Here is a 15,879-nt window from a genome sequence, read left to right on the forward strand (position 1 = left end):
ACAAAAGAAATACGTCTGCTTGAAAGTTGTTATAAAGAATGCATTTATCATTAATTAAAAAGATGTTCTTGTTTCTTTATGAGAAGTGGCTTTATTTGAATTTAAGATAAATAAGTTTTACAACAAAATTTGTTCAATCAGGATCCAAGAATTTCAGTTATAATCACAACTTCTATTTCAACTATAAAGCAGCTCTACAGAAGACAATATAATAAAAAAGTAATTGAATTGAATACACTAAACAACCCATAATACTAAAGAGAGATCCAATAAACAAAGTCATTTGTTACCATGGAAACAGAAAGGCTGATATAATCGAATCAGTCTGCCTACACCCACAAAAGACTTATCTGAAAGGATTTCAACTTTATACTGTTGTTTTTCATATGTAGTCAATATTTTTTAATTGTACACTTCTGATTTGACTCCATCATTACTGCTGGGATGAGTAGTTAATTCACTCATAAAACACGTTAAGCACGCAGTCTTTATTTCCGAATGTTCAAAAATTGTTACCATCAAAAGGTCAATGTTGTGATTCACCTCAGAGACGACTGGGTCGATTCAAGACTCTTTATTGAAGAAGAAATGAATGGGGAAAATACTTCAGGAACAAGACTGCTGGAAAAAAATGATTAGTTTGGAGTAACAAATACTTTTTTTTTTTTTTTTTTTAAGCAATGCAAAAAATTCTCTCCCAAATTCGGTTTTATTTTTTTCCAAAAATTTTGTTTTCTGTTTTATTTTTCCTGAATTCTATTTTAATGGCTTAATGAAATTTTAATAATCAAAAACAATGTCTAATAAATTGAATTCATAAAAAAAAGTAATAATTTATGGACATTTTATCAATAACAGAAGATGAAATTTATTTTTTTTTCAGTAATTCTGTTTTATGATTTAATACAAATGAATTAAAAATAATTAAAGTTTGCATAAAAGTTTAACAATTTAACTGATCTTTTAAAATGTAATCAACTGAAATGTAAACATTTAGTTTTTTGACAAAAAGTGCAGTTATTTTTTTAATAAACTGTATTATTAATATTACTTTGAAAAGTATACTCCGTATGTAGACTTCATATTCAAACAGCAGTCTTTTTGTGTTTTAATATTCACAGACACTAGTCTATATTGCGATTTGATTAACTGTGCATTTATTGATTTATTGATCCAAATGTCGGCAAATTCCATGACATTCCGCATTATGCTGTAAATTCCATTTTTATGACTGGATTCTGCGATTCCGTCCACATTTTCTGCATCATAGGGCCCCAATTACGATGCGTCTCTGGTCCTCCATGGACATGAAGGCGTATGTCCTCCTATCAAAACACAACTGAACGCTTCAGAGGAGCTGTGAAATGGAAAAGCCTGATGCTTCGAGACCCCCTCGAGAGCGTCTAAATGCACACACTAAATACACCGTCCATGGCATCACACCAGCGAGGCCTAACGAGATTAGAGGTTCTGCCTGTTTGCTGTAAAGCAGTCCATTACCCAGCGCTTACAGACTTCCCTTTGGAGAAACCCGACGCATCCCAGGGGTCTGATCAGAACGGCCCACAACCGACTTGATTATTGGGCGGGCGTGTGTGTGTTTGGGCTCAAAGTGTAATTATAGGCTATGCATTTCAAATAGTGCCCTTTGAGATTGAGGCATTCTGGGAGGAAAAAAATCCTGTGCTGTTGACCTTTGAGAATTACATTTCACATAAGCTGGCGTCAATAAATGTTTCAGGTATAATTCAGTTATTACAGCATTAACATCGAACTACTGATAATTTAAGCCCGTCATCAGCATCCAAACACGTCAGACTGTCTTGCTCTTTTAGCCTGAAGTGGGCGGCAGTCGCATTGACATCTGCGACGGATATAAACACACTTATGCATTCTGTGAATACAGTAGCTATTGATCTGCTGGAACGCTGATGCATTCCAACATTGCCTATTCTTAGCGCGGCTGACGGACAAAGACGAGGCTGACTCACATCTTGTGTTCGGTAAATGTTCTCCCAGCGTTCCTGCGGCGACTGTGTCAACCTGCGGTGCTCACACATGCTGCGCGCTATCGATCGGCCCTCGAGAAAGGTCAAGCAAATGAGTGTGGCAGGGTCCTCTACCGTAGCATCTAAGTGGCCGTCTGCAGGATGAAACAATCCCTGAGTCCACGATTACGGTTCTTATAGTTTTCTTGAAGAACAAGGACTTTGCTTTGATATAGACAGAATTAACTCCAAATGGAGGCTGATCCTCAGACAAACTCTGAAAACTATAGCAAGAGAAATGGATGAAGACAGGTTTACATTTATAATCATAGCAGACACTTTCCTTCCAAAGTGACTTTGGATTTCTCAATATCGTTTGGTCCTTTCACAATATTTGATGTGCATGTTGATATTTCTGCATTTGCTTTGAAAAATAAGTGTTTTTCAGTTTAAAAAAAAAAAAAAAAAAAAAAATGTAATCATCATTTACATGCACTAAATGTATAAAAAAAAAAAAAAAAAAAAAGACAAAACCGACAATTTGAACTGAGTCACATAAATGAATCAAACATACAACTCTACAAATAACTGTAACGATAACTATATTAGCGTCCACACCAGCAGATATCATTCTGTTTATTCTAAGTATGGTTGCACAGTTTGGAGAAAAAAAATCTAAATACCAGGTTTGTTTTGCTTGTTTGTAAGGCTGCAGCACTAATCCTAAAGCTCAAGCTCTTTAAAGCAGGATGGATTCTGATTAGATGGTTTTATCGTTCATCAGCAGGAAAAAAAAAATCATTCTGAATAGTAATTCCAACAATATAGTTTCTCTGTGCCATTATCGTTATCATTCTTGGTGTGAACATGCCTTAAAGGGGACCTATAATGCCCCTTTTACAAGTCTCTGGTGTCTCCAGAATGTGTGTGTGAAGTTTCAGCTCAAAATACCCCACAGATCATTTATTATAGCTTGTCAAATTTGCCCCTATTTGGGTGTGAGCCAAAACACGCCTTTTTTTGTGTGTGTCCCTTTAAATGCAAATGAGCTGCTGCTCCCGGCCCCCTTTCCAGAAGAGGGCGGAGCTTTAACAGCTCACGCTTCGGTTGCGCAACAACAACAAAGCTGGAGAATCTCACGCAGCCAAAATGAGGATTGTCAGTAACGGTGTTCAGCCTTACATTGTTCAAACCGGAGTCGACACTGATGGAGAGACTCAGGAAGAAGTTACAACTTTTAGGACGTTTCTGAATGGTTAGTGGATAAATTTATGTAGTTGCTGTGGAGTTGATTCAACTCATCCACTAGCATGTGTCGTCATGTTAATCTTTTGTGCAAATCCAGTGTTGAACTGACCCTCATTTGTGAATGTTAGAACTGGTACACCGTTGTCGTTTGCAAAAAACAAAATGGCGGCACTGTGGGTGGAAACGTGCAGATTAAGGGATGGTAATATTATAATAACATCCCCTTCCTAGGTCACAAGGGGAGCAAAATCTGAGCGGCTCGTTTTTTCACATGTTTGCAGAGAAAGGTTTATCAAAACAAAGTTACTGGGTTGTCCTTTTTCACGTTTTTTTTGGGTTGGTAGATTATATCACTTAAACATGGAAAAAGTCAGATTTTCATATGTCACCTTTAAATGCTCGAGCTCTTTAAAGCAGGATGGATTCTGATTAGATGGTTTTATTGTTCATCAGCTGGAAAAAAAATCGTTCTTAAAGTGATTCCAACAATATTGTTTCTCTGTGCTGTTATCGTTATAGTTATCATCCTTGGTGTGAACGGGCCTTAACTCTGTTTTTGCTGCTTATGTTTAAATGAGAGACTAATATTAAATAGAGCTGTCAAGTGATTAGGTTGCTAACACTAGTTTGCTTTTAAATCAGCATGCAAAAAACAGCTATTCAAAGTGATTAGGGCAGCCGGAGTCCAGTAATGTAAAATAATGCGATCAAACATCTTACATGTCAGCAGCCATCCACATATTAACAGTAGAAAACCATCCTTTTACCAGATCAGATACGGTCAGAATCATAAACCACTATTTTAAAATACTTCTCAGATAATCAGAGGGTTTGTTGAGGTGAAGCTACGATAACTCCAACTGGAAACAAAACACAATACTGTCACTCACGGTGTGAAATCTCAGCTATGAAATCCTGATGACAGATAAGTGCTCTAATGCGTCACCCATTGAAGAAGCAGATTGGCCAAAAATTAAAATTCTGTCATCATTAACTCACCATAACAGTGTTTTTGGAGCCTGACAGTCCCTGGTCACTGTATGGAACACAGAAATAAAGTCACACGGTTCGAGGGCGAGAGAATGACGTCAAATTCTCATTATTGCACAAACTATTCACTGACAAACCAGTTTTCCTTTGAATTATCTAACCAGGCGATGCACCTCTACAGTCCGTTACCCAGACTAACCATGAGTCACAGAGAGAAGAGGAAGCCACCTACTCTCCGCCGGTCATTACAGTGTGAACCTACAGGAAACACTCCAATTAGAGCACTGACTCAACTGAAAACAAACGTCTCTCCAGAGATGCTTCAGCAGGACATATCATATCATTAATGCGCTTTTACAACACAATGGGGTAAATGTTAAATGCCACTAAAGAGTGTGCAGCGATTGCCTCTGTCTAAATCATTACGATAACAGCAGAGTGTGTTACTTTGTTTTGGCAGTCAATTAGTTCTCACAAAGACAAATGTTGGCTGATTTACTGTCAAGTAGGGATGTCCCTCAAGGATCGGTATTGGGGCCGATTAAGCTTCTTTTTTTAACTGAGCTGTATCGGCTAAGCCAGATCCTTTAGCTGTTAAGCAGGTGTCGTGCAGTAGGTGGCAGTATGCACTTTCAAGTGGGTTTGCCGACCACTACTAAAAGGAAAAGAAGCTCAAATGAGTGCGTTGCACGAGAACCAATGTGGTCTGTTCTAGCGTGTCACATGCACGTTTGAGCTTCCGTGTTTAACGCACACTTTTAATGCACATTTATTTACTGTTTATTTTTCTCTGCCGTCAGACTGTCTGAGACGTCGTTGCCATAATGAGTTGCTATGGGTTGTGTCTTGCTTCAGACTTGACTGACAGACTGCCACCAAGCACTAGGAAAACACAAATATCGGATCAGGACCCGATATCTACAGATACTCAATATTCAGCGACTCGAATCAGGCGCACAAAAAACTTGATCGAGACATTGCTACTGTCAATGTTGACATTCATAAAGATATAGAGTCTGCAGGGTAAAGATTACATTTGTATTTCAGTTACGAATCACTGGAATTAATATATTTAGATTACATTAAAGGGGACCTATTACTCCCCTTTTACAAGATGTAATAAGTAGGGATGCACCGATACCATTTTTTAAGGACCGAGTACGAGTATGAGTACCGATACTTTTTTTTCTAGTACTCGCCGATACCGATGCCTGTCCATTTATTAATTTCTCTCTCTCTCTCTCTTTTTTTTTTTGGTGATGTGGCAGTTTTCCAAGCACAACACAGTGAGACTAATGAATGTAGGACAGCTTCTTTATTATTACTCTAAAAAAAAGTAATAATTTTTATGTGCTTGTCACAAACTTAAAGAACAAAAATTTCAGTGTCCAATAACCTTCAAAGGGCATAATTACCAATATATATATAATTGTTGTTATATAAAAAGAAATTTACAAACAATACAACAAATACTATAAAGATACAAATTAAATAAACGTGTTTTTCAGATACAGTAGCTTTATTTACCATGTATACATTTATTTAACATATTTTGTTGTTTTATTAACATTAATGACAAATATAGGCTACGGTCCCTTTAAGACCGAATCCATGGATACTGACACAACATCCTGTTTTCACCCAAATGTTTACGTCCACTTAAGCCATAACCGACTGTATTTCCGTGAGATACTCCACACGATGGACATTTTGACAACTATGTGTGCATTTGACCATTCATTTTTGTGTGTGCCCCTTTAAATGCAAATGAGCTGCTGCTCCCGCCCCCTTTCCAGAAGAGGGCGGAGCTTTAACAGCTCACGCTTCGATCGCTCAACAACAACAAAGCTGGAGAATCTCACGCAGCCAAAATGAGGATTGTCAGTAACGGTGTTCAGCCTTACATTGTTCAAACCGGAGTCGACACTGATGGAGAGACTCAGGAAGAAGTTACAACTTTTAGAATGAAACTGGACGTTTCTGAACGGAAAACGTTAGTGGATAAATTTATGTAGTTGCTGTGGAGTTGATTCAGCTCATCCACTAGCATGTGTCGTCATGTTAATCTTTTGTTCAAATCCAGCATTGAATTGACCCTCGTTTGTGAAGCAGTCCGGCGTAAAATGACGGCATGTCAACAACACTCTACTACAACAACTCTTCCTCTTCTCTAAAGCAGCCCAACATGGCCCCGCCCCCTTTGTTGTGCATTCTCTGGGGCGGGGTTTATGTACATTTTAGGGTTTGTGATGTCACTAACCGGGAAGAAGCTTGTTGTAGTCCCTACCAGCCGCTTGTTGTAGTCCTTAAAAAGCGATTTCTGTAAAAGAAAATATCTCCCTTTGCATTGAACTTTGAGCGTTGTAACTTTGCAGATGTTGTTTATGATCAAACAGCAACATTACACACTAACTAAAGTTAAAAAAGTCAAATCATAATCAAGGACCACTTTAACTGGTTTGATTCTGTTTATTTATTTATTTTTCCTTGTCTTCAAATCTTTTGTTTCTTCTTGCTGTGTTTTGCCTTTGTTCTAAAGCACTTTGAGAAATCAGCTTTTAAAATAAAGCTATTATTATTATTGTTATTTATGCACTTGGTAGACATTTATCCAAACCACTTGCATTGCATTCAAGCTACACATTTTATCAGTTCCCTGGGAATTGAAACCCTGTCATTGTCAGCGCCCTGACCACTATGTTCAATATTTGAACTACGCTACTTACTAGTGTGTAAAAGTCTCCAATAAACATCCTGAGAGATTTGAAGCTTTACTCGACACAAACACACACAAAGATCAATATCTAGCTGCTAAAATTTAAAAAATGATATTCACTACAGAAAACAAAAGGAATTCAACCAATGGCCTGAGTTTGCTTACCAATGGAAAACATGGGGAGAATTCAGGAAACCTGTTTGAACACAGTCATTATTTGTGCAAAACTGTTAGGTGACACAGAAATGACACACTTAACCTTTAAAATACCCTGATATTTCCAGATTTCCCATGACACCTCCAGTGCACATTTCACCTGACATTTTTACCCAATTACTGTGACAGATCTTGTCCTACTGAATCTGTTAATAAGGAAAGGGAATCACGGACCTGTAGTGAGCAAACACACAAAGGCAGCATGTGAAGGGGACTCCACATCATGTCACGACAGCGCTGAGATCTAAAGCGCCACTGCAACCCGATCAGACACGACTGGACTGTAAATGTAGATCCTGAGATAGCCGAGATACGCTGCCTGTACGGGTGTCCACATGCACTGCCTGAAGAATGCATACTTTTCTATTGCTCTGTCTGATAAACGCACTTGTGAAAAGAATGCATGTCTATGTCTGTGTGTTTGTAATACAGATGTGTGTTGCACACAAACAACACACCTTCTGCGGCCACAATGCATGCGTTTCTGAAGCGTGCATCAGTGCAGCGCAGTGAGGGCGGTTTACAGTCCTCACTGGATGATCAGTATCACTCATTACAGATGTTTTGTGTGCCTCAAGACGGATCCAGCGCTCTCATATCACAGCACATCTCCGGTGCGCCAATCAGCAGCTGCGCTTCTGCATTAACATTCCCACGCTCCTCTACTGAGGCTGTTTGTGGTGCGTTCGGTGGATTTCATGCTGCTGGAAAGCGCTATATGAAGACGGCAGCAACATGACATACGGCTGGACAAATACGCATTTCAGGATTAGACAGAGAATAAGCGTATGAATGGATGGAGAGAGATGGGGAGGGGGCGTGGGAAGGAACTCACCCTGGTTACCATAGAAATGCATTCTGGGTTCATTCTCTCTCTGACTAACGTTATAAAGCTTCACCTCACTCTTTTTCCCTGAGCTTTCCCTTCAGCTTCTGAGGAAAAAAACACGTTATTTACGGCTCATCTGGGACCAGATTCCCGACCAAGACCTTCACCTGATCCACATCATGATCTTACAGTGGCGCATAACAATAAACTCACGCCTGAATGCATTCATATATGCAGGGAATCACTGGGCAGGACGTCACACACTCACACACACACACACACACACACACACACACACACACACACACACACACACACACACACACTCATTACTGCAATGCATCCAGATGCTCTCTTGAGTATTTCTAATTACTGCAATACAGTTATTTTGTATTGCATGTATTATTAAAACCAGCCAATTAAAAACAACAACCTCTAGCAATAATGTTTAAATACTTTACAATTTTTTTCCACATTACAGTAATGAGATTTTTTTTTTTTGGCATTATGGTAATGATATGGGAAATAGGAAAATTAAATTTAAAATTAAATTAAATTTAAAAAAAAAAAAAAAAACAATAATGAGAATTGGGGAAATTAAATAAAAAATATTACAGTAATGAGATGTTTTTGCATTATGGTAATGAAATGGGAAAATTAAACAATTAAAATGAAATAAATTAAATGAAAAAAAAAACATTACAATAATGAGAACTGGGGGGGAATTAAATAAAAAAATGAAATAAAAAATATTACAGTAATGAGAATTTTTTGCATTATGGTATTGAAATGGGAAAATTACATTTTAAATTAAAGTGAAATAAATTAAATGAAACATTACAATAATGGGAATTGGGGGAAATTAAATTTAAAAAAAAAAGAAAAGAAAAATATTACAGTAATGAGATTTTTTTTATTTTTGCATTATGGTAATGAAATGAGAACATTTTAAATTAAAATGAAATTAAATAAAAAAAACATTATTGGAAAAATGAAATAAAATTGGAAAAATGAAATAAAAAATATTACAGTAATGAGATGTTTTTGCATTATGGTAATGAAATGGGAAAATTACATTAAAATGAAATAAATTAAATGAAAAAAAAAACCCATTTCAATAATGAGAATTGGAGGGAAAATGAAATAAAAAATTAAATAAAACAAATATTACAGTAATAAGATTTTTTGCATTATGGTAATGACAATTTGGGGGAAATGAAATTTAAAAAAAGAAAATCAAATTTAACAAAAAAATTACAGTAATGAGATTTTTTTTCCATTATGGTCATGAGAATTTGAGGAAAATAATAGTAATAATAAAAGAAGAAACAGTCCTCATGCTTTTCGTCTGATTCATAGATGAAACAACCCGATCAATAAACACCAACCAGAAGATAAGATGCAGACGCAGACCAAAACAACAGACTGAAGGTTTGACCACATCGCAGCAAACACAGATCCGAACACGTTACACAGTGTTTACATGCTGAAGGGGATTTCACGATCATATCACACACGCCGGACGAGGGTTTCCCGATCCCCTGCATGCACATGGCAACACATCCGTGAGATATTCTGTGATCCGTTATAAAAACATCTGTGCGCACGCACACACACGCGGCTCCCTCTCATTCATCTTAAAGGCACATGAAGTGAGCGCGCACAAGAGAACCGCAGCTTTTATGAGCAATACCTCGCATTCAGCCACAATGTTGCCTGGTGACAGTCGCCGTGGTGATGTGGCCGTCTCCGCACCAATGGACCACCTGTGACTAGACTAGTAAAATCAGCGTGTGTGTGTGTGTGTGTGTGTGTGTGTGTGTACTCACTCAGACTTGGCCAGTGCGGTCAGAGCCCGACTGAAGCACCACCCTACAAAGGGCAGGTCTCGTCCGTGGAAGCCTGAGCGAGGATGATCCCGCTGGGCAGCGGTGGAGGGGCGCAGGGGCCTCTCGGGCTCCTCGAAATTGGAGGTGTCATCCTCGGAACGCAGAGACGGAACAAACGGAGGGAGCGCTGGAGGAGACGAGAGGAGAAAACGTGTGAGAGGGTCGGTGAGAAAAACAGACTGGAGGAAAGAGAGAGAGAGAGGGTCTCAGTGATGAGACTGTAGCGCAATAACTCGCTCGCCCGCTCTCTCTCTCTCTCTCTCTCTCTCTCTCTCACTGCAGCAGTCTCGGCTAATCAGTGTGAGTCACAGCCAAAACCCGATGCGAGATCCGCGCACACACACACAAACACACACACACGCATGCAGCGCTGCATCTACACAAACAGCTGTATTGACACACACACGCTGTATCTGCCGCTGGGGGGTTTTGTTTATACATTTACACAATTGATTTATTCATTTAAAAACAAGAACAACATCAAGAATCTAACAAAAACATTACACAATGCCACGAGCACCAACAATTCATCAGCTCATCTGAATATGTTAATCATCTCAATAATCTCAATAGAGTTTATTCACCTCAGAAAATTGACATTATGATCAGAATAAAAAGCTTTCAGCTGCAGGTCAATTCAACATCCAGTCCAATCGATCACGATCACATCAGACATATGAAATAACGATTGTCTTTATTAGTAATGTTTTCTAGGGTGAAGCAGCCACACAATATGAATTTTATCCATGATCAATAAGAATATCTAGTAGGGGTGGGAAAAAATTCGATTCTTAGATGCTTCTGATTCGATTCTGAATCGATTCACAAGTCAAAAATCGATTTTCTAATGTTGACGGAAGGTAAAAGGCGATACTCTGAAGCGTGAAAGTGCAGCGCCCGGTCAGTCTGTGGTGTGCACATAACTGTGTGTGTTCACTGGCGCGGAGCGAGTGGAACAGAGCGAGCGTTTTCAGATCATTCCTATGGAAGTTGAGCTTCATGCTTGTGAGTGAGTGCGAAGCTCAACTTCCATAAGAATGAACTAAAAACGTTCGCTCTGCGCCGGTGGATACGCACCATAAGAGACCCATGATGGCTGAGTGAGAAATCCGACCGGCACTGTCTGCATTAAAAGCTAGCGTATGGACGCACGTTGGCTTCTGTGAAGTTGAAGGGAAAAAGCACCTGGGCTGCGTTTCATCGTAAGCCTGATCGTAAAGACCATTGTTCTACGATCAACTTAGGCTTGCGATGCTTTTTGGAAAAGCTACCCTGGACGAGCCACTATATGCAAGTTCTGTTATTGCTATATTATTGTTATATTGCTTATTGCACATAACAGGAGGATTTTGTTAGAAGTCTATTACTTTATAGTGATTCTGAATATGCTGAAGTCTGTACTTATGCAAATAACATTACTGTAAGTATGCTGTTACAGGCACACATTTCTTTTCATGTTGGTTCTTTGCTGGGACATATGCTGGCAAATGTAACCGTCCAGTTGAGTTGCCAAATCACTTCCATTTGTTTTATTAATAAAAGACATTGCAAGTAATTCATTATGGATAAGCAAATACTTTGCTTTAAAAGTACCAAGTAGTTGCACAGTGGCAAAAAACAATCTGTACAGAAAAAAAAGTTGCATCGATAATGGTTTTATAATCGCACCGCAGCCCTCTGAAGCGTAATCGAGTCGAATCGTGAGGTGCCCAGAGATTCCCACGCCTAATATCTACAGCAGAACAACTGATGTGATCGCAATGTATGGGCAGTTCATAATGGCTATTGTTTTGTTGTCAAAATCAAAATCAAATATTTACATTTATTTAAGGTAAAGTATGTTTTAGATGCTGTAACTTAGTTTTTTTTTTTTTTTTTTACCATATATATATATATATATATATATATATACAAAAAAAATGTATAAGATAAATTATGTCTTCGATGATTTAACTTGCGTTTTTTTTTTTTTTACCATTTTTAATAATTTTGTATCAGGGAAATATGTTTTAGATGCTGTAACTTACGTTTTTTGTTATTTGTAATAATTTTTGTATAAGATAAAGTACGTTTTAGATGCTGTAACTTACATTTTTTTTCCATTTTTAATAATTTTGTGACGTAAAATATGTTTTAGATGCTGTAACTTATGTTTTTTACATTTTTAATCATTTCTATACAAGATAAACTGTTTTAGATGCTGTAACTTACTTTTTTTTTTTTTTTACCATTTTTAATCTTTTTGTATAAGGTAAAATATGTTTTAGATGCTGTAACTTATGTTTCTAACATTTTTATACAAAAACTATTTTAGATGCTGTAACTTACGTTTTTTTATTATTTGTAATAATTTTTGTATAAGATAAAGTACGTTTTAGATGCTGTAACTTACATCTTTTACCATTTTAAATAATTTTGTATCAGGGAAATATTTTTTTTATTATTTCTAATAATTTTTGTATAAGAAAGTATGTTTAGATGCTGTAACTTACATTTTTTTTTCCATTTTTAATAATTTTGTGACGTAAAATATGTTTTAGATGCTGTAACTTATGTTTTTAACATTTTTAATCATTTCTATACAAGATAAACTGTTTTAGATGCTGTAACTTACTTTTTTTTTTTACCATTTTTAATAATTTTTGTATAAGATAATGCAGTAAGATAAGATGCTATAACTTACTTTTTTTTAACCATTTTTAATCTTTTTGTATAAGGTAAAATATGTTTTAGATGCTGTAACTTATGTTTTTAACATTTTTAATCATTTTTATACAAGATAAACTATTTTAGATGCTGTAACTTACGTTTGTTTTATTATTTGTAATAATTTTTGTATAAGTTAAGTACGTTTTAGATGCTGTAACTTACATCTTTTACCATTTTAAATAATTTTGTATCAGGGAAATATATTTTTTATTATTTCTAATCATTTTTGTATAAGAAAGTAAGTTTAGATGCTGTAACTTACATTTTTTTTTCCATTTTTAATAATTTTGTGATGTAAAATATGTTTTAGATGCTGTAACTTATGTTTTTAACATTTTTATACAAGATAAACTGTTTTAGATGCTGTAACTTACTTTTTTTTTTACCATTTTTAATCTTTTTGTATAAGGTAAAATATGTTTTAGATGCTGTAACTTACATCATTTTTGTGTAAAAAAAAACTGTTTTAGATGCTGTAACATTTATTAAAACTATTTTACCGTTTGTTAAAAGTTTCGCTTATCAAGACAGCAAGCCAATTTTTCACTCCTCTTTTTCATCTCACGACTATGACAGCTGATAGGTGGATCAGTTTCTGGATTGACAAGCATATTTAGAAGCGGGATTGAATCCGAAAATGCGATGATGGGCAGTGATAACCATGGCAACAGACAGGACAAAAAAATCTGATACTGCACATCAGAACAGATCTGTGCAATAAGTCTAAATACAAACTAACAGACGAGCCACTTGTTCTGTGTAATGCGTTTCTTTGTTCTTCAAACAACTTGCTTTGTGGTGTGAGTTTGTTCTTTATTAAAATCAACACATTAATGATTTCTCTCTCACCCAACCCTGACCCACCCACAATTATTTGTAACGTTATTTTTTTATTACTTGGCCCGCCCGATCTGCCGATTATCTGCAGTGTCCGCGGATTATCACTACTGTCTGTGTTATTTTTTTAACTAGTGCTGATTTTGCAGTAAACAATCAAATCATGTATTTAAAAAAAAAAAAAATATATATATATATATATATATATATATATTCAAAATTTGTAAAAAAATACTGGGATATAATTTTTTAGCTATATCATCATCCTTCTCTAGTGGGAAAGAGCCTTGAATCCTCATTACACAAGCCCTTTACATCAAACTGATTTCTGTCAAGTTGTTCATACGACAAGAGTTCAAGGGTTGAATCCTGCAGGAACAAAATCCTGTAGGAAACTCAGCAGGATGAGCAAGAAATTGGTGCGTTTCTTTGTGTGTGTGTGAGGTGTTATCTCATTACGGTTTGGCCGTGTGACTGATCTGAGAGCTTCTCTCTGTGAGAACACCTGCACACTCTATAATCTGACTAATTCCACAGAAAACCACCCGCTGCCCAAGAGTGAGTGAGTGAGTGAGTGAGTGAGTGAGTGAGTGAGTGAGTGTGTGTGTGTGTGTGTGTGTGTGTGTGTGTGTGTGTGTGTGTGTAAGGAAGTTAATGCAGTATTAAATATACAGTTGATTTTCCCATAAACATGGTTTGTCAGAGTGTATGGCAGTGAATGCTATCATATGAACAACTGATATTCCAGTGCTATATACACCACCAGTCAAAAGTTTGGAATAATTACATTTTTTTAATGTTTTTAAAAGTCTCTTCTGCTCACCAAAGCTGCATTTATTTGATCAAAAATACAGTTAAAATGTGAAATATTATTACAATTTAAAATAATAATTTTCTATGTGAATTTATTGTAAAATATAATTTATTCCTGTGATCAAAGCTGAATTTTCAGCATCATTAGTGTCACATGATCCTTCAGAAATCATTCTAATATGATGATTTGCTGCTCAGGAAACATTTATGACGATTATCAATGTTGAAAACAGTTCAAATTTTTGTGGAAACTGTGATACACCATCATTACAAAGTTTGGAAAAAGATAGATTTAAAAAAAAAAAAAAATAATACTTTTATTCAGCAAGGACACATTAAATTGATCAAGTGACAGTAAAGGCATTTCTAATGTTACAAAAGATTCTATTTCAAATAAATGCTGTTCTGTTTAACTTTCTATTCATCAAAGAATCCTGAAAAATAAAATGCACCACAGTTTCCACACAAATTTGAAGCTGTTTTCAACACTGATAAGAAATGTATATGCAAAAATATTCAATACTGCAATATGTTTACAGTGATATAAGAGTACTAATACTGTGATTTAAGATAATGCGTGTGCTGCACACCCGGAGCTAACAGTCCTAAAGCCTTAAAGCAGATTCAGAAGAAACTCTGAGCTTTACGCCACAGGATTAATGAATTAATTCAGATGTTTCACTTAAACCTGCAGAGCAATCTGTGCACCGAGACGCTATAACAAATCCAGCAATTACACAAGAGAAGTAATCACTTTAAAGCCTACAGAAATAGCAGCAAGTCAGTCTAATGATTAATAACCCGTAATTAACAGGCACATGGAAAAATTACATTGCAGGCACAGTGACGAGACCTCTGACAGCACTGTGCTTCAGAACGGAAGAACGCTTTACTCACCGTGTCTCAGGTTAGTCCAGTCAATGGAGGAAAAGAACGGATGCGACCGCAGGCCTTCGTATCCCAGACGCTCCCGTGATCCACATAACAAACTCTGGAGCAGGTCGACAAACTGAGCACTGGCTTTAGGTTCCTCTGGGAACTTCAGAAAACGCTGTGAGCAAAGCACACAAAAGAAAACATCACATTTTTATATGCTTTAAAAGACAATTAACATTCAGTAACATTATCTTGGGAGTTGCTAGAGATAAATAAAATTCACCTGAAAGTTCATGATGTTGTTGATGGTTTTTGTGGACGTGCCGTCAGCGAAGGGCGATTTCATGTAGATCATTTCATAAGCGATGACGCCCAGGGACCACCAGTCGCTCTCGGGGCCGTAGCTGCAAGTCGTCCCTCCGTTGAGTGCGGACAGGATCTCAGGGGCCAGGAAGTCTCCCACCGGGAGTTTGGAGCACGTCACCTGCTCAAATAACGACACACCGTTCAATTAATCTCTGACAACATATTTAAACCTGTTTATTCAGTATCAACTGTAGTGTGCACATGAAAGGGATTGTCTCTGAATAACGTGACATCAGAGTGACGTCTTCACACTCGTTACCGTTCTGTTAGCCGTCAGTCTGGCTGCCGATCCGAAGTCGGCCAGTTTAATGTGACCCGTGCGGTCGATCAGAACATTCTCTGGTTTAATATCTCTGACAAAAGAAAGAGAGAACGAGAATAAATGAATGAGGAAAAATTATT

The 15,879-nt window shown here is 36.9% G+C and overlaps 1 protein-coding gene across 6 annotated transcripts in view; it reads right to left on the reverse strand.

The window, feature by feature from the left end:
- LOC127512724 (citron rho-interacting kinase-like) overlaps nt 1–15,879 on the reverse strand; it is an 81,801-nt gene that overhangs the window by 49,883 nt on the left and 16,039 nt on the right. For all 6 annotated transcript variants that reach the window (XM_051893922.1, XM_051893921.1, XM_051893919.1 and 3 more), the window contains exons 7-10: nt 15,737–15,830; nt 15,395–15,595; nt 15,133–15,286; nt 9,817–10,003 (exon numbers count right to left, since the gene is read on the reverse strand). In XM_051893922.1, the coding sequence (XP_051749882.1) occupies nt 9,817–10,003; nt 15,133–15,286; nt 15,395–15,595; nt 15,737–15,830 (636 nt within the window). The remainder of the gene's footprint in view (nt 1–9,816; nt 10,004–15,132; nt 15,287–15,394; nt 15,596–15,736; nt 15,831–15,879) is intronic.

The sequence above is a fragment of the Ctenopharyngodon idella genome, chromosome 5, assembly GCF_019924925.1.
Source record: "Ctenopharyngodon idella isolate HZGC_01 chromosome 5, HZGC01, whole genome shotgun sequence".
Lineage (NCBI taxonomy): Eukaryota > Metazoa > Chordata > Actinopteri > Cypriniformes > Xenocyprididae > Ctenopharyngodon > Ctenopharyngodon idella.